General features: G+C 47.3%; 1 protein-coding gene across 2 annotated transcripts; it reads left to right on the top strand.

Moving 5' to 3' along the window:
* The first annotated feature begins 489 nt into the window (after window positions 1-489).
* Window positions 490-22178, top strand: ACKR3 (atypical chemokine receptor 3). 2 transcript variants are annotated; one of them, XM_075094134.1, is made up of 2 exons: window positions 490-513; window positions 20197-22172. In XM_075094134.1, the coding sequence occupies exon 2, from the start codon at window positions 20224-20226 to the stop codon at window positions 21316-21318; it is 1095 nt and encodes a 364-aa protein (XP_074950235.1). In that variant the 5' UTR covers window positions 490-513; window positions 20197-20223; the 3' UTR covers window positions 21319-22172. The 2 variants fall into 2 exon arrangements, with proteins under 2 accessions (XP_074950235.1, XP_074950234.1); XM_075094133.1 differs by lacking the exon at window positions 490-513 and adding an exon at window positions 15729-15842 and having other exon boundaries at window positions 20197-22178.
* The last annotated feature ends 321 nt before the right edge of the window (window positions 22179-22499 follow it).

Raw genomic sequence — 22499 nt, 5'->3', positions numbered from 1 at the left:
AGTTCAGATGGCTTTGCGTCTGTAAGAGCCGGCACAATTTCTCAGGTTCTTGGGGTGTGCCTACACCTTCTGAACCCTTTTTGAAGCTATTTCTGCATTTGATTTGACAGCCTAATGCCCACAGAAGGGAAGAACGTAGCTGGTTTGTAGGCATGCAACCCCCACGTTCAACTTGGACAGCATAGCCTGCTTATAAACCCTAAGTAACAGCCGTTTTGAAAGCCCTCTGCAGTATTGATTTATATTTTTCTGCAGCATCAGCATCACTTTAAAGGACAAGGGATTTTATAATGCAGTTGTAAATTATTCCTGTAAGTATCTTAAGTGCCTCATGGGAGTGCATGATCACTCAAGATGCTTTGTAATTTATTTCTTCTCATGTTTTCCAGCTGTGCAATAAACCATTTGTAAATACCCAGAAATGAGGGTCCTTACAGATGGCACTGACATGTACCAGGCTTGCATGAAAACCCTTGTATCATCTGTGGAAAAGAGAAAAGGAAGATAGCAATGGTAAGTCTAAAATTTTCCTGAACCTGCATGGCAAGTGTGTGCCACTGAAGCTCCTGAAAAGGCTGTAAACATGGATCCTCTTCCTGGGGTCCCCATTGGAATCTCTCCTTGTTATGTTGTGGCTCGTGCTCTGAAGTTAGCTGCTCTCCTGACCTAGTAAAAATCTAGGCAGGTGTGAGCCAAACCTGCTAAAAGCAATTAGCATCAGTGCTTACATCCCCCAGTTTGTGCTAATATGTATCCTGATGATGAAGTACAGGTGAAAGACTTAATGGTCCTGTTGTTCCTCTGAGAAGCAGAGGGTTTTGTGAAGGGGACTGTCTCTGCCAAGTACAACTGCTGCTGCTGGGACTCAGCTGCACAGGCAATGAAAAGCTCAGGTTGTTCTGTGCAAGCCTTGGTGAGCAATTCCTTTTCTCAAAGAGTGTAATTATCTGTGGACATAATCGGTTATATTTCAAAACTATACAGCTTTACAGTTGGTGGTAAGAGTATGTTTGTACAGATCTAACCTTGGATGGCTTGGACAAACATAACTTGTATTATCTTCAGCAGAGCCATGTTTTAAGACTCAGTAGTGTCGTTTTACCCTCTTTCTGATTAAGTACCTGATGGGCTGTTTTCTGTTGAGCTGGTAGTATCAGGTCCTAAAGGATGTCAAAAGTGACCATCCGGTGTGAAGTTTCAGGTGTAACTCGGAGAAGACCTTAGTGACCAAATGTATGCGAAGGATGAAGGGCCTCAGTTGCTTCTTGCTGGTGAGGGAGTCTTATGTCATCCCAGATAATTTTTGAAAGTAAAGAAAGACATGGCTTTGCTTTCCATTATTTGAGAGAAGCCCACTGTGAAATTTGCTGGAAGAGTGTTCTGCTGACTTCTAAAAAGATAGGCACCTGAAGGGACTTTACTGTGCAAGAGGCTTGAAGCTCAGCAGTGCTGTGTAACAGCACTCCAAGATATTGACCATCTGAGGTTTTGAATCAGCACAGCAGATCTGCTGTTTTATCTTCAGTCATTTCTCTAAACTGCCACTTTGCTTTCCCAGTGCTCCTTATCACCTGTATTTTGTAGCTTTTAACAGTAATGACCTCAAACACTCGTAGGCAATCAATCTAGCTGTGTTCGTCTGTTAAAGTTCTGTGTTAATCTGTGGGGATTTGTTACAGGGATGCAAATGCTGATGGAAGTCTTACAAGGGCATGTTTTTCTTGAGCAGGGAGGACAAGAGATTGCTGTTCAGTAAGTAAACAAAGAGAAATAATCTTTTTCTGCCTTGATGTTGGGATTTCTAGCTAACCACTCTTCCAGGTGCACTTACTGAATGCTAGCAAATTCTTGTAGGTAAGGCAGGGCATGGTGGTCCTTTGGCAAAACTAATCTTGAGGGGTTGAGATATCATTAGTACCCTCCCTCCCGCACCCATCTGCTTATATTAGCTGGTGCAAAACTGATAGTGGTTGTATCGCTTGCGGCATAAAGTAAATACCAGTCATGGCAGGATGTTGATCTTTGTAGCAAAGGAATTGTTTGTGGCATGTTGACCTGCCCTGAACTCCTGGGTGATCACAAAGCATTATTGACAGTTAGAGCACAAGCGCAGTAAGTGGTACCTTTTGCTGTGTGCAAACATACTGTGCATGCTTGTGAGACCAATTATGAGCCCCAGTGAGTGAAATTCATTCTTGTTTTGCTTATGACCTCCCAGCATGTCCTCACTTGCACAAGAAGTTGTTCTGAAGCAACTGGTCGTGGACTCCAGATGTTTGCCCTACTGCAGCTGGCTGCCCCTGCTACCAAATCCCAATAAAACAAAATGTCTGCCTTGAAAAACCAGGAAAGTCCCAAAAGAGTGTGTACTGTCTGTTTTGCAAGACCAGTCATACTTGACATGTGGGACTCTTGCCTTGAACAACTAACTGCTTGGTGAAGATCTTGCAGACCAATTGGAAGTGCCTTTTGACTCTGCTTTCATCCATCTGGCCATTAATAGTTTGCTTGGGTATCCAGAGGATTTAGACTGACCAGCAGAAGTTGCAGCTGGTCTGGTGGCTATCCTGCTGCTTGCAGCTCTGTCTCCTGGCTTCATGTAATAATTCATAAATAACCCGCCCTTGCTTCTGGAGTCAGTTGTGGGTGTGTGCGGATTACACTGCTGTGGTTGACATCATCTTAACTCTCATCATTGCAGTGCAGCTTAACGCACAAATGTATCATTTTCTTTTTCGTGTCAAGAACATGATTAACTCCTCCTGTTTCTGTGCAAGAAACACCATGGGCCTGTACAAGAAAAAAGTAATCCACTTGGAGCAGCTGCCTCCATTCTTCTCTGGCCGGACTGTGTTTCTCAAGATAGAGGAGGGATGCCAATGAAGCAATGTCTCTCCTGGGAGAGAGTTGGATGAATCATGTTAAAAGAGCTCCAGCAGAAAGCTTCACCCGCAAAGGGTGGGGAGTAGCAGCTGATCTAGACCAACTGATGACTTAACCTTGCCTGAAGATTAAGATGTCGTTCCTTCAATTTTTTTCCTGCTGGAAAACTGAAATATTTCCATGAAACCCAATGTGAAAAACTTCAGTGTTTTTTTTTATTTTCTCTACAAAGCCCGCCTGTTGGAAGGCTCCCCACCAGCACTATTGGTGGGCCAGAGAATTTTCCACGGCTGGCCTGAAGTTTCTATTAAGCAATGCAAGGCATTGTTGGGGTTTTTGTTTGATTGGGTCTTTTTTTTAAGACAGCCAAGCAAAACAACCGCTGGTGAGAACTTTAATACCTGATTTGTCTTTATAAAATTATCTGCTAAGTGAGAAGGCATTTTCCAGAGTGATCTGCAACTTGTTTTTAAAACTTAATTTCCTCTAATGCCCATAAGTAGGCATTAATAAACAGCTTGGTTGTTTGTTTCATTTTGGATGCTTAATCAGTTCTCAGTTTGTTTCAGATGAGACATGTTACATTTATCGCATGACCCTGTAAATATAATCTTTCTTTCCACCCCTTAAATAGCCACCCGCTCCTTTCAAACATTATTTTTTGTTCATCTCCCTGGCATCCAGTTTTAAGGAAATATTCTAAACTCAGAGGTGCGTGGTTCTCTGCTTTCTGCTCTCCTGGCTTCCTTGAGGGACAGCAGGGTCTCCCATCAATTTATGCCTATAGAGTCGAAATCAGCTCCAAACTTCTTCCTGGCCTTTCATTTGAAAGCTGTTCTGGTGAAGAACAACTCTGGCTATTTGAAGAGTGGAAAGGAGCCTTGGAATATCTGTTTTTTTCTCTCTGACAAGTGCTAGTAATATCATGCTTGGAAAACAATTACTTTTTTCTTTCTTTTCTTCCTTGAGAACTTGGTGTGGCTGAAAGGTGGTAGAGCAGACCCTGGAAATGAAAGGTCCTGCAGAGGAGGAGAGGATGGGCCGTCCTGCTTGCAAAGGGTAGAGTGAGGTGGCTGCTTTAGCTCTACAGTAAATCATATGTAACACCACCCATCACATTCTGTGGATGACTTTGCACTGGCTTAGGGTTGATACTTTACTTGCATTTTTAAAGCTCTAGACAGAGTCTCTGGTCCAAGTCTGGTTGGTAGCATGTCAGTGTGCACTGGGAAGGCTTGTGACTGAGCTCATAGCTTTTTATGTTTTTGAGAGGGAATGCTTGGATTTCACTGCTTCACTAGGGGTTTTTTCATATGCCTTGAAATGTGACTATCTGTGAGGTAGTCCCAGGTTCCCCCCACCCCTTAGTGACTTCCCTTCTTTGCAGTTCTTGTCATGTTCCCTCTGCTACGGGCTTAATTACACTGATTGAGATAGAGTTGAAATGGCTGCAGCTTTAAGTTGGAGACTGTTTGTTGCCTTAAAAGAACCCTTAACTCTCTCTCCATCAAACTTATAATATTGAAATCAATAATTCTCCCTCTCTTCCAGTCAGTAGTATTGGTGCTAGTTGTCATGCTGTGCAGAAAGGGCTCAGATAATTTGACTACAGTGCACTTGATACCTGAGCGGAGAAGGGCAGGTAGTGGATAAAAGACTATGCAGATCCCCTCATCACTGTGACCTCTGCTGATGGGCAGAAAAAGTCCAGGATTGGTTTGCCTCACGTTTTCGCTGATGTGGACAGAACTGACTGTTAAAAAGGAGGGCTAAGTAGGTCCTGCAAACCTATGTCTCAGGGAAGGTAGAGGTTGAGAAGTAGAGCTGCTGTGGTGATGGATGTTTTTTGTGAAGGAAAGATGTGTCCATTAAAAAATGCTTGTATTTCCACGTGTATAACCTCTAGGCCTGTCCTCAGCACAGCAATCCCCACTGCACTGCTGGTTAGATGAGAAGAGATCATCCCAGAGCTCCCTGAGATGGCTGGTGTTTGGGAACCTACCTGTAAAGCCACTGTAGGGAGACTGATCCATGCCTTTCTTCTCTAATTCCTGATATGGAGGAGAGATGTGTGCTGGGAATGTCTGTGCTAGAAAGCTGCTGTTAGATGGCATTGGTTGGCTGTGAATATTCATGTGCGACTCATTTTTGGAGCAAAAGTGTTAGCAGGGCTGTGGTACTGCTAATTGCAATTGAAAGTGTTAATTTTCACATGGTGGTAAAAGAAATCCAAATTTGCAAAGATTTCATTTGAGTTGGGGTGAAGTTCCTGACAGTTTTAAAGGGTGTAGATAAGAAATGCTGAGTTTGAATATTGAGTCCCTCTTAAAATACTTTATTTCATCTGAAAGATTCCCAGGCTCTCTGTGTGTTACTTTGTCAAACCCACCTTTTTTCTTCCCCCCCTAGAGAAGTTGGAGTCTTATTATTCAACTTTCTATTGCAGCTTTGTTTAATGGAGTTTATACATTCTTAGATCAAACATTATACAATTTGACCAGGAATCATGCAATCACAGCGGGAGATGGGAAGAAGCTGCATAGTCTATCCTATAAACAAAGGGATCATCTACATTAGAGCACAAGTTGGTTAATAAAATGGGTTTTAGTGAAATAAAAAAAAGAAATATGTAGCTTTTCCTGGGCTGTGTTTAGAAACAGTTGCACTCAGATGGGGAATGTGGTGCTTATGTCTTAACAGGGGATGCAGTCGGTTTCTATGGAGAGTAGCTACCCTGGTCAGACTTGTCTGGATTGAGGTCGGTTTTGTCTTGTCTGGGTTGATGTGTCCTTGGTGAAGCTCCTGCCCTGTCTGTGTTGCCAGGGCTCCTGGGCACAGCCCCGTGCATCTCTGCACTGCAATGAGCTGAACTGCCCTGTGTCTTTCCTGGTAAAGCACAGAAGAAGGTGTCCATCTGCATGCTTGAGAGAAGGGGACAATGAAAGGGACTGGAAAGACTAGAGGAGTTTGACCAGATCCTTACTGCAAAGTGGGGTGGATAAGGAAAGCCAGCAGAAGGACTAAACTACATTTCATGTTTATCCTGAGATGAGCCTGCTGTTCTAGGTTGGAAACGCGTGCAAGCTTGAGCTGGGGATAGCTCTGAGGACACTTATCAGGCACAACAAAAGGTGATGTTCAAGGCCCACTAAATCTTGTTACTATCTGTGACTTGTTCTAGGGTTGTATGTGTGGATTCTTGTAGGACAGCTTTGCACTCTGAAAGTGTTAAGTTTGGTAAAGTTACCAAATTACTGTGGTTTGACTGCTGGGTGGATAGAGGATCTTCCTGAGCATTTGCCTGGCAACCAGCAGCTCCAGCCACATTAAGAAGCTGGAAAACTTATTGAGTGGGGTATATGTTATAGGTCTGGGCAAAGGGCTGGTGAGTCAAACTGCTGCTTCTGGATCTCAGGTCCGGGAAGGAGGAGGGTCAGGGGATTTTCTTCTTTTTTCTGAGGATATGTTGCAGCGTGGGTAGGAAACATCTATCAGCTGGTTGAAAATTTGCTTTATCCAACAAACATTAAAGAAACAAAGCTCCTGAAAGAGGAGAAAGGCTAGCTTTAGTGAAGTTAATGGTACAACTCCCCTTAGCACGAGCCAGGAGCAGGATTTTGTCTTGGAGCTGCAGCAAGCACAAGCAGCATTTCTCCCGGACCGTAAACTGAAAGTTGCTGAGAGTTATTACTCACACGTGCACACAATAGTGCTCAGAGCCCGTCCGCCGAGATCTTTCCTCAGGGATCCATATAAAATGCCTCTCACAAAAGCTGCCCTGTGTGCAAGCAGAGAAACTCCATCTAGTGACGTTAAAAAATAATAATAATAAAAAAAAGCCCACAGAACCTTTTTCGCACACATATGCGTCGTGTACCTCTTATCTTCCTGACGGTCTGTTGAAGATATCAGCACAGCTAAACAGCACGCACTTACCATATGGGACACTAAAAGTGCTGCCTGGGAAGCACTTTTCAGTCCCTGCTCTGAATTCTGCCAATGCAAAAAATGTCCCCTTTGTCATGGTGGTGAATGATTTTTCTTGTTCCCCTTTCTCCTTGGATTTACATTAACCCTGGGTTTCAGACGAGTTTGATCTCCTCACTTTATTGTATTGCAAACAGTAGTCAATAGCTCTTCAGCTTAAGATTGCCTGGATTTATTTTCAGGTCAAGTCAACTCTCCTTGACCCAAGCCTGAACCAAAATACATTCCCAGAAGATTCCCCCACAGGATATCACATCCAAAGACAGAGTGACATTGTAATGAGTTCAAGGTTTCAGCTCAGTACAACGGAGTCCCTGTTGGCGTGGGGAAGGCAATGGAGCCATCCTTCTTATTTCAGAGCTGGGACCTCTCCTGGGGCAACTCACAGCAGATTTTGTTATCTACCAGTCACTTCTCTTCATTAAACAATGTCATCAATTGCATTCCTGGTGTTTGTGGTCTGAAGGAAAGCTGGTATGTACGTGTTTGCGTGGCTCTAACATGCATGCGTGGAATTTGGTGTGCAGGCTTTGAGCAACTGATGATATGATCTGCATTTATGCTTGCTCACTCTGCCTTTTTTTTTTTTTTTGTTTTATGGAAATGTGGGATCTCTTTTGGGGACCACCTGGCACAGAGGCAGAACCAACTGATACTGCATCATGAAGTAAAAACACCACTTTGAAGACTGGGGACAAAAATGGAATGAACTAATGAATTTATCCTGGATGATAAATCTTCCTTCAAAAGAAGGCAGCCTTATGTTTAGTACAAAAGGCTGTTTATTTCTTCTATGGAAAAAAAAAAGCAGCAGTGTAATCGGATAGGATTAACTTTCCAGGGGCCCTGGACACAGAAGCTAAAGCACAGGCTGCTGCCTTCTTGTGCTCGCGTTGGATAATTTGAGTAGTCTTAAGACCTCCCTGGCTTTGTACGGCATTGGTCCATGAGCTGCTGCCAATGTGCCTTGCACCTAAAGCTAATATTAAGGACCCCAGCAACAAGAGTTTCTACAGAAACTAAAATTGTCCAAGTGTTTGGCTAGTATAAACTGAATGTCTTAACCGGGAACCTGGCCCAGGTATGGAGAAAAACACAGCCTTATTAGTGTTTTTCGTCTTGCACAGGTAGTTGAATACACCTATGGCAAATACATAAATAACATAGAACTGACTTTATGTTGCATTAAGAGTCTTTGTAGTTTGTGTGTGGTGACTTTTTTGTTTTGACTGTTTATGGTTCATGTTTCATAGCCCTTTTTTATTTTACCTAGTTATCTCATTACCTAGGAGCAGTCTTGGGTGCAGTTTTGTCAGTGGGAGCAATGACGCTTCAAATTTTACACCTCATTGGCATGGATGGGGAAGTCGTTATGAAGATAGCTGGGTTGGCAAAAGGAAGGAGAAAAGTGAGAAGTCCAGCAGGAGTTTTCACGTGTATGCTCTCTTGTGCAGAGTGTCCCGTGCAATTCAGGTGAAAAGAAAATCCCATCTGTTCTTATGGGTCAAGTTGAGTTATCTGTACCTGAGCTGGTTAAGAGTGTGACATGGTCAAACTAGCATGAATGGTGCATTTATGGTGCAAAAGCTGCTTGGCAGTTACTGTTATTTTGTGCAGTAGAATCACAGAATATCTCAGGTTGGAAGGGACCCATAAGGATCATCCAGTCCAACTCCCTGCTCCTTGCAGGGCTACCTAAAACTAAACTATATGAGTAAGAGTGTTGTCCAGATGCTACTTGAACTCTGACAGGCTTGGTGCAGTGACCACTTCCCTGAGGAGCCTGTTCCAGTGACTGACCACCCTCTCAGTGAAGTAAGCTTAGGCTATCTTTTCGCCTTGTTCCTCTGGAAGAAGGTACTTTGGCGAGTTGTCACAGAGGAAGAACATGGTTGTGTATGGTAACTTGTATGTGTGCTGAAGACCTCCCTGTAGCTGTTACGAGAGCAACCATATGGCAGAACAGCACTGCTTGGGATGATTGGGAGCGTGCTTATGGTGCTGTGTGAATTTGATTTGAGTTCAGATCTGCACATGGGTTTGGGTTTGCTGGGGTGTTTTAGTTTGTTGGTGTGTGGTTGGTTGGGTTTTTTTGTTTTTTTTTTCCTTCCTATGATCCCCACAGCCTTCTCATGAGATGTGCTCCAAGAGACAGCAGGCTCATCAGGGACCTGAGCATGGGCTGAGTGTGTGGAGAACATGCACAGTGCGCAGGAGTCCCATCCCCATTTCCTCCACACCTCCTGGAGCCAAGCTAGAGGAGATTTGAGCCCATGTCACCTGTGGGGCTGTACTGACCAACACGCTAAAGGTACGGATGGAGAAAGGGGGGAATGATGCTCCCATTTCAAAGGAATACAAGATTTGTGGGGTCAGGAGAGAGGTGGGAAGCCAAAGGTGGAGTATGACTGTAGCTGGGAAAGGGGGCCATGAGACCAGTTCCAGCCCAGCATTGTGTGGAAGCTGCCTGTTGTGAGGAGACCTCGCCCATATGCTGTGGCTGGCTGTGTGCAGGGTGGTCCCCAAATGTCTGCCAGGTATGGTCCCTCAGGGGAGGGAGGTGTTTATTGGCCTTGATCTGCTTTAAATTTAGGCAGGAGATGGGTGTCAGTCTGCTGCGGACACCTCTGGGTATTTGCCACAGCAGGACTGGAGCCTCCTGGAGAATGGAGACCAGGCACGTAGGCAGTCTAGGTTGGGCAGCAGCCAAAGGAGGGCTTTGGTGAGCCCATGCTTTGTAGCTGACTATCCAGTTCTACCCAAATCCTGAGTGTCTGTCTGGACCGACAGCCAGGAGAGCTCAGCAATTTCCACTGCTGAGCCAGAAGTGATCCAGAAGATGGCCAGATAGTTCCCAACCAACGAACATCAAACTGAATGTGGCTGTAATGTCTTTGTCTTCTCACTTGCTGTTGGTGTTTGCTAGTGGGCAAACAGTGACTGTTCACAATGGCCCTAGTAAAGAAATACCCTTTGGTGTTCAGTTACTTAATGTTTTCAAGGAGTTGCAGCTAAATGGAGGTGACCTTCATTCTCAGCTACCATACATGGGCTTAGCTCCAGCAACTCCAGTCAAGCTATGCTGACTTTCTGCAGCTGGGACTTGGGCCCTGCTTTTAATGTCCCTTACTCAGTGGTCATGCAGTTAGTTTTCCTTGCCAAGTTTATATTTGCTTTCCTTCCTAAAGGACTGCTCTAAATATCATACTTTAAAACAATATGTCTTTTTCGCCTGCAGAGAACAATATGATATGCCACCGTTGAATTAATATGTCCATGAAAAGCGAACATAATCTCCCCAGTAGATCCCCTTTCCAAAAGATTTACGATTTAATGAATTTTTTTATTTCTTACTGGTGTATAGTATTTAGTCGTTTTACACCTAGCAGGACTCTTTCCCATGGAAGCAAGCGAAGGCATGGAAGAAGGGGGGATCCCATCATACTAATTCGAACTCCGTTCTTCCCTCTCTGTCCCCAGTGTGCCACTTGTAACCTTTGCTGCCAGTGCAAAGTTAGAGTCCAGCTTTCCATAGCATGGCTTCTGTCAAAACCTACCCCTGGCACATTAATGTCACCTTACTAATTTGAGACAGAACTGTGTGGAGAGAAGTTTATGAAATAGTGTTTATGTAAAAATCAATGCCTCTGAAAAATCTTCACTGATGGCTGCTTAGCTGCTGCAGGTAGGATTTCTGGCTCAGGGTCCTACTTGATCTTCCTTGCGGTCACGCTCTGGCACACTCTCAAATAAATGGCAATAATGCCTGTGACAGTAGATTATGAAGCTGCAAATAACATCTATAGGTAACACCTTTTATTTAGTGGAAGGGTAAGATGGAAATGAACTGTGAAGGAGAGCGCCATCTTTGATAATTATTAGCTACATGGGTAATATTCCTTAGCTACATGAGAGATATTCCTAATTACACCAGCTGATTTCTCCTAAGAATTGGTAAGTTGATTGCTCTGCCAGCCCTTTCTTTAGCAGATCCTGCTGGGACGTGTGCCGTACCAGTGCTTGGCTTTTGGGAAGCTCGCTGGGGATGATGGCTGCAATTCCTGCTGGGATTGATGGAAGGTGTGCTGCTGGGTGGCTGAATGAGGAGTGTTAGCCTCTCTCCTCTGTGTCTTTGGGGGAGAAAGACAAAGAACAGTTCAAATCCTGGGTGGCCCAGTTGATTGAGACCCACGTGAAGTGCTGTGTGCTTTGTGTTGTCTCTCTGAATCAGTGCTGTTCACCGTCACTTGTCAAGAGGTGAATGCTGACAGCAGTGTCCCTGGGCTGAACAGTCTGCCTGGAAAACACAGATCTCTGCCGGCAGGTTTTCACAAGCCTTTCGGCATGCAGTGCTTCAAACCACAGATGCTGGAGGCCTGTGACATCCTAAGGAGCTCAGCTTTTGTGCTCTAAAATCTTCCTCTTAAATTCTGTCCTTATTGTTGCAGCAGGGAAGTTAAAAATACAGCTTTGGAGCTACAGCATAGATGGAAACTAGGCTTTCTGCTGAAAGACATGTATCTCATGAGCTTTTAAACTAATGGGTGGGTGGTATGGAGGAGAAAGGGTGGCCCTGCACTGTGGTTTCTCTTTAATTGCTTCATTTGGTGATTAGTCTAGGCTAGGCGATGCTGGAGCCTTGCCCTGGGATGGGTTGTGGTCACACTGGCAGCCTCTGCCTGCACATCTCTTCCTTTGCTTTTCAGTTTTAAGAGGTCATCTTCTTTCTGCCACAGTTCCCCTAGCTGTAAAATAGGGTAATGTTGTGCATTTGCAAATGTTGAGCATGGTGTCCCAGGGCATGCTGAGCAACCCACCCAGCACCACCACTGCCTCTATGGCCTCTGCTTTGGCTTTCCCACTCTTCTGGGCCATGGCAGCTCCTTCACTTTGGGGCACTCCTGGCTCTCTCCATCCTCCAGTGGGGAAGGTATTTCTCCTTGTTCTCTTCCCCTCGGTTTCCTCATCTTGCATCTCTTCCAAACTGTACGGGACAGAGCTGGACAGGAGACCAGCCCTGTGGCTTTCCTCACAGCTGTCTGGGGCTGCTGATGCTGCTTTAGGCATGGTTTGGCATTAAATGACTTGATTGTTTTCTGTCGGTAGGGGAAGTGAAGCTGGGCAGTACCACAGTTGCTGCCTGCTGGAAATTCACCATTCGTTTCCTTTTTGCCTGTGATTTCAGAGGTGACTCCTGATGTAGTCATCTATTTATTCCTTTCGTTAGTCCAGTGGCTTGTTCCTCCATCCATCATCCAGCTGATGCAGTGAGGAACGTGACCGGGAGAGGACAGAGAACTAGCTGTCTTGGAAGAGGGAGGAAATGAGCACTGCGTTTTCATCCAGCAGCCTGCTGGCGCTGGCTCCCAGGACTGCAGGAAGCTCTTTTTTACCTTTGTACACTTCACGGATCACAGCCTGATTTCCTCCAGGGCTCTCCCTGGCTTTATCGTCTCGATGTGGGTGTTTGCACTCCTGGCCAGCACGTTCTCCGCCTGCGCGTGAGACTGCTGCTTTTGGACACCCGCTCAGTGATGCTGCTCCCGCCTTGCTCTTGCTGCACGCAAATCTTCTCTTGTGTAATGGAAAAATGTTTCCCTTTTTCCCTTTTTGACATTTGCTGTGCTATTGAAATGCTTCCCCACCCAACACATATATGCACTTTGCCTTATTGGCTTTCTCCCTCACCCCCAAAAAATATTTCTAGCACTTAAAGCTGCCAACTTGCTTTTCTTTTTTTCATCTTTTTTTAAATTTCTCAGTTGACTTGAGTAGGCAGGGCTGGGTGTTAGCTTCCATCTGCCTCCCAGTTGGAAAGGGAAGCCTTAAGAAAAAATGAGGATGCTTTCAGCCCACATTCCCAATGCCAGCATGGAGAGGCCCAGTAAAAACCTGTGCTTTTGGAGAAAAAAAATCAATATATTGCTGTAGCTTAGGCAGCTAAATAAAAAAAATATAAATGCAAAACAATTGGATAAGCAGTTAAAATAATAATCTGGCTTTCAGTGCCACATTTTGCCCAGGACCCTGTGCCTGCCCCTCCTGCTGTACCTATCTTTGCGGGTCAGAGCTCACCCTTAGGTGCGTTTTACTGCAGCTCTGAGCCTGTTGGAGCCTTGACCTTGCGCAGGGCCCCCTGCGGTCCTGCCCATGGTCCCCATGGGGATAGCAGAGGCTTGTTATGGAAGGGACCCCAAGAAAAACCCAGTGAGGTGAATATTGTGCCCTGTGAAGGTGACTGGTCCCTCCCCAGAATGTTGCCACAGATGACTCTGTAGCAGGGTGAAGAGCTGCGGAGCTTTTGCTTTCCCCTTTTCCTAAATATCTGGAGCCAACTCCTTTTCAGTAAGTGCTGGATCACCTTGCTTGGATAGCTGCATCTCCAAGGAGTTTCTGGTCGCTGTACTATTGCATCTCTCGCAACATCTGCTTGGACTGGCTGTAGCAGCAGCCTAATGGCAGCAGATACGAATTAATCATGGCAAGCAGGTAGCATCAACCCTCTGCTGATCTTATCTGGGGTGCTCAGCTTCCCCCCAGTTCTGCTTGCTGGGTTGTAGGGGGATGGTTTCATACTGAGCAGTTGGTTTTTTTCGAGACAGCGTTGTTTTGCTTACCGCCCAAGCATTTCATCCCTGAACACTGAGCAAAATCTGGCTTTCATAACGGAAAGGGAATGGGCTCCATCTCTCCTGCGTGAGGAACGTGCTTGCTGTGAAAAGATAGCTGGAGGGAGGAACCTGGAAAGGGCAGCAAGGGCTCTGCTCTCGTTGAATGCAGGAGAGGGGAGGTTGCCTGTGACTCCTGGACAGCCAGCAGCTTTGTGGTTGCAGATGCTGGCCAGTATTTTTGGAGAGCTGTGGAAGAAATTGTACTACTTGATGTTATTTTCTGGCACACTAAGTAAGGAAAAACCACTCCGCTTGCTTTTTTGGCCAAGTGACTTGAGTTCTGCTAGAGTGCCTTTATTTTTATTTTTTTTCCCTAGGATTTGCAAAGCCCCATTTAGCCAAGAGCTTCAGTACAAGCTTATTTTTAAACCTAGTCCTGTTGTCGTCTGAACTCATTGTACTTCAATTCTGCCAACATCCATGGACTTGAGTGAGTGCTCAGAATTTAAGCAGATGCCGAAATGCTTTTCCTCACTGACAGCTGTGAAGTTTGGAGGATATGTCTGCCTTCATCCAGGGAGTGTGGAGGTCAGGGAGGGCGACAAGGGTCCTTACATATCACCCTCTCCATCTGTGGGATGGCAGGAGACTCCCCCCTCTATTCTCCTCCTTTCCTGGCACCGAAACCTGCAGCAGTGTTGTGACCATGGGATGGTCCAGGTGGACCTTGGTGGCTTCTTGAGGTCTTGATACAGGGTGGCACTGTGAGCTGGTGGCAGCCCAGATCTCGGTGGGGACCGAGGCACCACCAAATGCCCAACCGGTCTGGCCTTTCTCCACCATGTTTCTTTGCCATGTGCTCCCCAGGACACCTGGTGAGGTGACAGCTGGGAGATGTTGGAGGTCTCTGGGGATGCGCGGGGCTGAGGGGTGAGGCAGCACAGGGTGAGCACAGGGCAAGCTTCAGTGCATGCTTGGAGCTGCAGGAAATGTAATATACCTATGGTTTAATCTCCTCATTGCTGGTAGAGAAACTGAAGCTAGTTGTGCCTTCGCTTGCAGGGGTGTAAATTTGATGCATTTGACTCCGCTCCTTGATGGGGGCAGAATTAAGGCATTGTGGGCTGAGAAATGGAGCACATTAACAATGTCAATTTTTTTTTTTTAATTTTAGAATTAAGACTGTTGTGCTGGCAACTACAAGACCTTTTCACCCCCACCCTCACTCTTTTTACGTGGGTCCCTTCTGCCACAGATCAAAACGTCTGGTTTTTCCGCATCCCTGACTTGCTTAAAGCTTGAAAACTTGTGCTAGGCGCTTTTTCATGGGAAAATACGTTCTCTTTTTTTAAGCATGCATTTCCCAGAAGGTTTTAATGCGAGCTTTTCATTGCTTGTGGAAATAGGATTTAAGCATCTTTGGGGAAACCAGTTACATACTTTCTGGGGGTGTTGAAGCCCTCGGATTGCAAGTGCTAAACTGCCCTGTGTCTTCCAAAAAGTGCTGGTTAAAATGTGTTAGCTAACCCATTTCTCCTGGCTGGACGGTGGCTCAGTAACAATGAAGTGATTTAGGCTCTCGGAGCCGTATGTGTCTACGTGTGCTCCAGCAGCAGGGCTTGGGCAGGTGGGAGCTAAGCCCGTGCCCTACAGGTTATCTGGTGTTCTTGGAGCAGCCAGGTGGTACGTGCATCAAATCCCTCAGAGCTGTCAGCACCGTTGTCAGGCTTCAGCAAGTTGTATCATGCGACCGTTGTGTTGGTAGGGTAGACAGATTATCACCTAATCCTAACATTTTACCCGGGGCAGAGAGACAGGCTGCCCCACTGGAGCTAACACAGACCTACTCCTTCCCTCTCCATGGGCCATTTTAATCACCTGCCTTCCCTGTGCTGAGGAGGAGTGCCGAGGAGTTAGGGAGTTCCTGGCTTCCTGTCACTTCTCCTTGGTGTTCATTTTTCTTGCCCTGGGTAAGGGAGTAGAGGTGAGAACCCTTTGCCTCCCCTCGCCTTTTCTTCTCAATATTTTATGGGGGGGGCGGAACCAAAACAAACCTGAAACCACCTAGAAACCTGCTTCTCTTTTTTACTTTTAAAGTTAATGTTTTAATTGGTTTTAATTTTCTTCCCCCCTTCTTTCTTTTTCTTCCACCCCCCCTTAACTCCTTTCCCTTGCCGGGGTGCAGCGGGGCGCCCCCTCCGTGCTCCCCCGCCCCGGGGCTCCCCCCGCCGGGCCCGGCCGGGGGCGGGCGGCGGGGCCGGGGCCGCCCCCGAGAGGCGGGACCCCCGCGCCGATATAAGGGCGGCGGCGGCGGGCAGCGCTCAGTCGTTCCGCCGGCGCCCGGTGCCCAGGCTGCGGGAGGTAAGAGCGGGCCTAGGGGCGGGGGAAGCGGAGCCTAAACCCGGCTGGCTGTGGGGAGGGGCAGCGGGGCGGGCGGGGGGCGCGCCACAGGTGTCCGTGTGCTCCCCCCGTCCCCGTGCAGGGTGAGAGCGGCGGGAGGCTGGAGCCGCCGCAGCCGAGCCCCCTCGGGCTGAGCTCACCGGTGCCCCCGCAGCCTCCCTCGGCTGCGTCCCAACACCCCCCTCATTTTTTTTAGGGGGGAAGCCTCCTCGCATCCCACTTGGTTTTCCTGTGGCCAGGTTAGCGGACTGGCACACGTCGCTGTGGTGGAGGGTGGTGGCATGCTGTGAGGGTCAGAGATTTTGGAGTCACCTGCTTCAGGCCACTGCAGCGTCCCGGCACTGAGCGCTGCTTGCTTCTGGGTCTTCCTTTCCCCTGCGTGCCTAGGTGTGATCTAGAGCTGCATGGGACACTTGTTTCCCAAATAATTTTTTTTCGACTTAAAACGGCAGAAGAGAGTTTAAGTGTGCTGGGTTTAGTCTTGCAAAGCTCCTTGGGGGCATGGGTGTCCACTTGCAGTGGCCAAACGGCCTGGAAGGGGCTGTGCTGCCCACCTTCCCGTGCTGGAAAACTAGGCTGGACCTTTGTCATGGGAAAAGCGAAGGTGTGTAGGTGACAACCCAACCAGCCATCCTGGCTTTTCCTGGCATAGCTCATTTTCCCCTGCACTCAGGAAGGGTAAAGCCCAGTTTGCCTGCACCCCTGAGCTGCCTGGAGGCAGGACTGGGCTGCAAGATGCTCTGGGTGGAAAAGAGGGTCTGGAGAAGTTCCCAAAGGCGTTGAGGGCTTGAATGCTGCCGCGTGGTACTAGGCTGCCCTCCTAGGCAGGGATGCTCATGCCTCTCTGCTTTTTCACAGCCTGCAGCGGGTCCTTGGCAGGAGGTGGGATGGGGAGGGTGCAGTCCTGCAGGCTGCATTGGGCTTCAGGGACACTCCTGGGTGTCTGGAGCAGGATTTTGGGTACACCTCCTTTCCTTCATGCGATAACACCTGTGAACTAGCAGTGACTGGCCATGCCACACATGCCGGCCAGGTGTAAAGGGTGATGGCCTGCAAGAGCTTGCAGTGCCGTGGATAAAAAGCATAGTTCCAGCTGCCTTCATGAGTTTTTAGGATATTGTGCTGTCTGCAGAGAGCGCTAAAGGTATTTTTTTAGGAGCAGCACAGAGTGGCTTTATTGAGTTTGTCTGGTAGATTCTCCCCACACCACCTCCCAGCTAATCTGGGTGGGAAGCAGAGATCATGTTACAGCAGCTAATCCCAGACTATAGAAAGCCCTGTCTCATAAGGCTGTAATCTCTGAATATGGCCACTCTCCGCAGCAGGACTTCGAGCCTGGGAGGCCGTATCAGTTTCAGATTTTTATTACCACATGGGGGATGTGAAAGCACACAGGCATGCGAGCAGCCCTGGACAGATGGATACATGTACATGCAACAGACCTGCCCTTGGAGTTGGAGGCAGGCTGAGATTCAGTCTGTGAGCATCGTTTGTGTTCAATATGATCCCCAGGGTGGTTGTGAGGGAGCAGCTGGGATGGCATCACCTTCTCCTAGCTGCTGTCCTAGGCTGGTGGCTGTCCTGTCCCCAGCCCTGGCGTGAGTCCCAGCTTACAAGGGCTTTCTGCTGTCCTATTGCTGCCCCTGCTTGCCCTCGCCGTCTCTCTGTTGGCACTGGTGATCTGACACCCCGCAGCCAGGTCTGAGTTTGCTCTCTGTTAGGGGATGCACCGGAGGCTTGGCAGTGAGCGGTCACAGCACCGTCCTGCAGGATGGTTTGAGTTGGGGTCTTGAGATGTGGAATGAGCCCACTCCCCTTGTTGGACCTTGTGCCTTCCCAGAAGATGCCCAGGTCCACCTGTGCCACTTCTGTGGGGTGTTACAGGGGTAGCCTGGTGTTTCTGCTGCTCTGCTCACCTCACTGTCCACAAATACCCACAGAAGATGGTGGCCTGTGCCATTGGGCTGGGAGTTCTGTGGCTTTTAGGGAGTTTGCTTTAGTTGCTTTGGGGTTTTGAGCTACAGGGACTTGGGCATGGTGCTGCTTCTTCCTGTGCTTGAGAGGCCTTGAAAAGTGTTTTCCCTGGGGACGCAGTGGTAGTGGTGGGACCCTGGATGAGGTCTTGCAGGAGACCCGTCCCTCTCTCCCACTTGCAGCCCTGGGCTACAGCGAGCATCCTGGGGAGCTGCGCCTGGGCAGCACACATCCTTGCTGTCTGCACCAACCAGGTAGTACAGCAGCTTGAAGGTGGCCTGTGTCTCTGCAGGGGACAGGATCAGCCTTTCTGCCCTGCTTAGGCATGGGTTAAATCACACTCTGTTTTCCTGAGCTGGAGATGGAGGATTATCTATTCCAGGACAGAAAGCTGCCACTGTCTCGGCTCTCTCTTTAGCCAGCATTTTAACAAAATCCATGCTTAATTTGGTTTGAATCTCAACTCCGTCTCTCAGCAGGCCAGCAGGATGAAAGCCTGGAGGGCTGCATAGGTTTGAAGCGATAGGCTAGATCTCCTTGCAGGGCCAGTTTGGGCCCTGTTCATGGAGAGGTTTGATCTCCCCTGGATGCATGCCTGGCCCTCCTCATGGTTAGTGCCACCAGCTTCCCCTCCACTGGAAGACAATAGTGCCTTGAGTCCTCCCTGGTAATCTCCCCCCTTATCTCCCTTCTGTTCTGTAGCCTGTATCCCTGGCAGGAGTGGAGGGAGGGATGTTTGGGAAGAGCCAATTATGCAGATAGAGGAGCCAGAGGTGCTGTGTCATCTGACGTCCCTTTTTGGGAAGCAAGGGTGAGAAGAGGATGCTCAGTGCGGCAGTGTGTGCGAGCTCTTCGCTTCTCACTGTCCCCTCTGTGCTCCCGTAAGCCCTGCCAAGACGTCCTGTGGTGGGATCAAGGATGTTCAGAGATACAGGGGGCTGCAGGAGTTGTGTCCTCCCTGTTGCTCTCTCCAGCTGCTTGCTCATACTGGTGTTGCCCCCAGGGCTGGGTCAGCATCAGGGATACCTCTCACTGCTTGGGCTGGGGTTATGGGGAAGAACAAGGTGGCCGTTGTTCAGGATGCCAGAAGTGTCCACAGTGGGGACTACAGGTGGGTTGGCTGACTTGGTGCTCCAGCTCAAGTGAAGCTCTGGGGGAACGAGATGGTGTCCATTCCTTGGAAACCCACGTCTTTATCTTTATTTTGGTGTGCCCCAACCCAGAACCTGCAGACATGGGGCTCCAAAACTTGCTTGGCTGAAGCGTGGTGGTCATGGGCCAAGTCGGCCGCCACTGCGGCTGTGGGTGGTACTGTTTGCCCTGTGGGGCGGGAGGGTCCCGGCAGGGGAAGCAGTGTTTTTAAGCCACTCCAAAAGCACAACAGGAATTAGCAGCCCAGCTTTGGATTTTGCGTAAGCTGTGTGGGTCTGCTGGGGCCCTTCCTTCTACAGGCAAGGATGTTAACAAGGAGCCCCTTCCTTTATCTGCTGCCTGCCAATGGAAGAAGGCCCTGAAGAGGCAAGAAAAGTAGATTTAGAAAAGCAAAAGGGTAGGGAGGAAGCAGTTGTTGTGGAGCCAGCTGTGACGGGGGAATGTTTTGTAAATCAAAGTGCTCTCCTAAAAAAAAAAAAAACTTAAGCCCAGCAGATCTACTCAGAGGTCAAGCTCTGACTGGTTTTCTTTTCTTTTCTTTTCTCAAAGCTACATGATAATGGTTAAATGCAGGGGATGCTTTGTAAAATAGAATTGAAGGGAAGGGGTGAGGACAGAGCAGGATTTAAATGTAAAATTGGATGAGGGTACAAAGCCCCTTAGTTCCCCATTTCTCCTTAATGCAGCTGGAGCTGGGCTTGACAGGATGCTGACCAGAGCTTGTGGTAAATGTTTTACGGTACCGTGTATCAGCCAGATCAATTCTACTATGCTTGAGGGATTGCAGATAAAATGGCTTAAAGATTCCCCTGCTGAAAGTGATAGTATCATCATTTATGCTGGAGAAGACAGATTTAGTCGCCTGACATTTATTTGGCCACAGTGTGCTTTGCGGATTTCATACCCGGGGACGATAGCCAACCTGATGATGTCAGATGTGAGCTGCAAGGAAAGAAAAAAAAAAATCACACAAAAAGCTAGTGCTGTTCCTTTTTTTGTTGACCAGATGAGTTTTGCTTTGTGTCTGTTTTGGTTGTTTTACTCCACGGATCTCTATAATGGAAAGTGCCTTACAAGAGTAGGACATCACTAAAACAGCATGACCTGCATGTGCTTTATGGTATGAAGATGGCAGCAGAAATATGTCTGTTAACTTAGGACATTTCTTTTGATCCTATTTTGCCTGTAGGTCACTTGAACTCCAAACTGAGCAAGCATGAGTGCACTTGATTTGACTTCCATCCTCGATTTTCTGGAGACGGCCAACTTGACAGAGATCAACTGGACGTGCAACAACAGTGACTGCATCACGGTTGATGCAACAACATGCCCTGGCACGCTCAACAAAAGTGCCCTGCTATACACCCTGTCCTTCTTCTACATTTTCATCTTTGTCATAGGGCTGGTGGCCAACTCGGTTGTGGTATGGGTCAATCTCCAAGCCAAAACGACTGGCTATGAAACCCACCTCTACATCTTTAATTTGGCTATTGCCGATCTGTGTGTCGTCGTCACCCTTCCAGTGTGGGTCGTCTCCCTTGTCCAGCATAACCAGTGGCATATGGGAGAAATCACGTGCAAGATAACTCACCTTATATTTTCCATCAACTTATACAGCAGCATCTTCTTCCTGGCATGCATGAGTGTGGACCGCTACCTCTCAGTTGCCTATTTTACCAATTCCAGCAATCGCAAGAAGAAGATAATTCGTCGCTGCATCTGTATCTTGGTATGGCTCCTTGCCTTCTCTGCATCTCTCCCAGATACCTATTACCTCAAGACTGTCTCTTCGAACAACGAAACCTATTGCCGCCCTGTCTACCCAGAGGAGAGCTTCAAAGAGTGGTTAATTGGCATGGAGCTCATCTCCGTCGTGCTGGGCTTTCTTATCCCTTTTCCCGTCATTGCTCTCTTTTATTTCCTCCTTGTGAAGACCATTTCCACCTCCAGTGACCAAGAGAGGAAGAGCAATGGGAAGATCATTTTCTCCTATGTTGTTGTGTTTCTTGTCTGCTGGTTACCTTACCATGTAGCTGTCCTGCTTGACATCTTCTATAGCCTCCATTTCATACCTTTCAGTTGTCAGATGGAGAACTTCTTGTATGCCACTCTTCACGTCACTCAGTGTTTCTCTCTAGTCCATTGCTGCGTCAACCCCATCCTGTACAGCTTCATTAACCGCAACTACAGATATGAGCTCATGAAAGCCTTTATTTTCAAGTACTCTGCCAAAACTGGTCTCACTAAACTTATCGATGCTTCCAGAGTGTCAGAGGCAGAATACTCTGCTCTGGAGCAAAATGCAAAATAACTGCAACCCCATGAGGAAACCTCCTTGACTCTTTGATTTTTTCTCTTTTTTTGTGTGTGTGGTGATGTGTTGTTTTTTTTTTTATCTCTCCTTTTCCCTGTGTTTGTTACGAACGGGGCATGAATTCCAGCCTACAAAAGAGAAATAGCAAGCTGTAATTTAAGAGTAGAATCAGGTGCAAAGTGGAAGTGGTACCAAAATTAAGCTTTTCGGTGGTGTGTTTTGTTTGATCTCCTCCTACCCCAGTCTGGACTTTTCGACAATGCTATGCAAATGGAAGTGACTTTCTAGCAGACAAAGCCATTGTGTACCATAGATAACATGCATTTCCAGGATAAGCTTTTTCTTCCACGTGTAGATTATCTCTGTCTCCTTGTATATGTTATATATATAGTATGTTGTATTTAAAAGCTCGAGACTTTATTTTCTGGCTCTTGGTGTACCTTATACAATTGTATTTGAAAGTTAAATATATTTTTATCATGTATTTGAAGTATATTGCTGATGAGTGTATCCAGAGTGCTGTAGCCTGAGTGTTAGGTTGCTGTTTGGTTTAAACTATCATAGGTAAGAGGATGCTGATAATTAGCAGTATGGAAATGATCTCTTAGGTGCATCCTCCCTGGCTAGAACTCTTTATAAACCGTAGCTTTACGTGGTGGTCATACCCACATGTCTGGAGCGTGAAATGGATGTTCTGTAATACAGTTATCATCATGTTAATATTAACAGTATTGTAAGAGTTGTTAACTCCTACACCCACACTTCACAAAGCTGTATCCTTATGCACAGAATGAATGATCCTACTTCTGAGAGTTGTCTCTATTTGTAAGTTATTTTTGTAAAATAAAGATCTGGAGAAAAAGAAAAATCTGTGCCTACCAGTGGTTTGACTTGTCGTCCTCCTCCTCCTTAGGGGGGAAGGAAAAAAAAGCCAGAAAGAAGACATGCCAAAGCCACCTTCCCTCCTTTGTTTGGTGCAGGAGCAAATACGTCTGTATTTTCCTGATGTTTGTTGTTGGTGGGCAGAAACCATTGAATGGAGGAATGTGAGACGGCAGGGTGCATGGTGAGAGGGGAAGGGGTGGGAGGAGTGGGACTGCGGAAGGCTGTGCTGTTTGCGAAGGTGGAGGCGATGGATTTATAAGGTGAAATCTGTTGGGAGTGATGAAAGGCTGTGT

Source organism: Phalacrocorax aristotelis, chromosome 5 (assembly GCF_949628215.1).
Source record: "Phalacrocorax aristotelis chromosome 5, bGulAri2.1, whole genome shotgun sequence".
NCBI classification, from domain to species: Eukaryota; Metazoa; Chordata; class Aves; order Suliformes; family Phalacrocoracidae; genus Phalacrocorax; species Phalacrocorax aristotelis.
This window is presented reverse-complemented; position numbering and strand designations above follow the sequence as displayed.

Coding starts and splice junctions, on each gene's coding strand:
- ACKR3 (XM_075094133.1), top strand. CDS start 20,224: ATGAGTGCACTTGATTTGACTTCCATCCTCGATTTTCTGGAGACGGCC.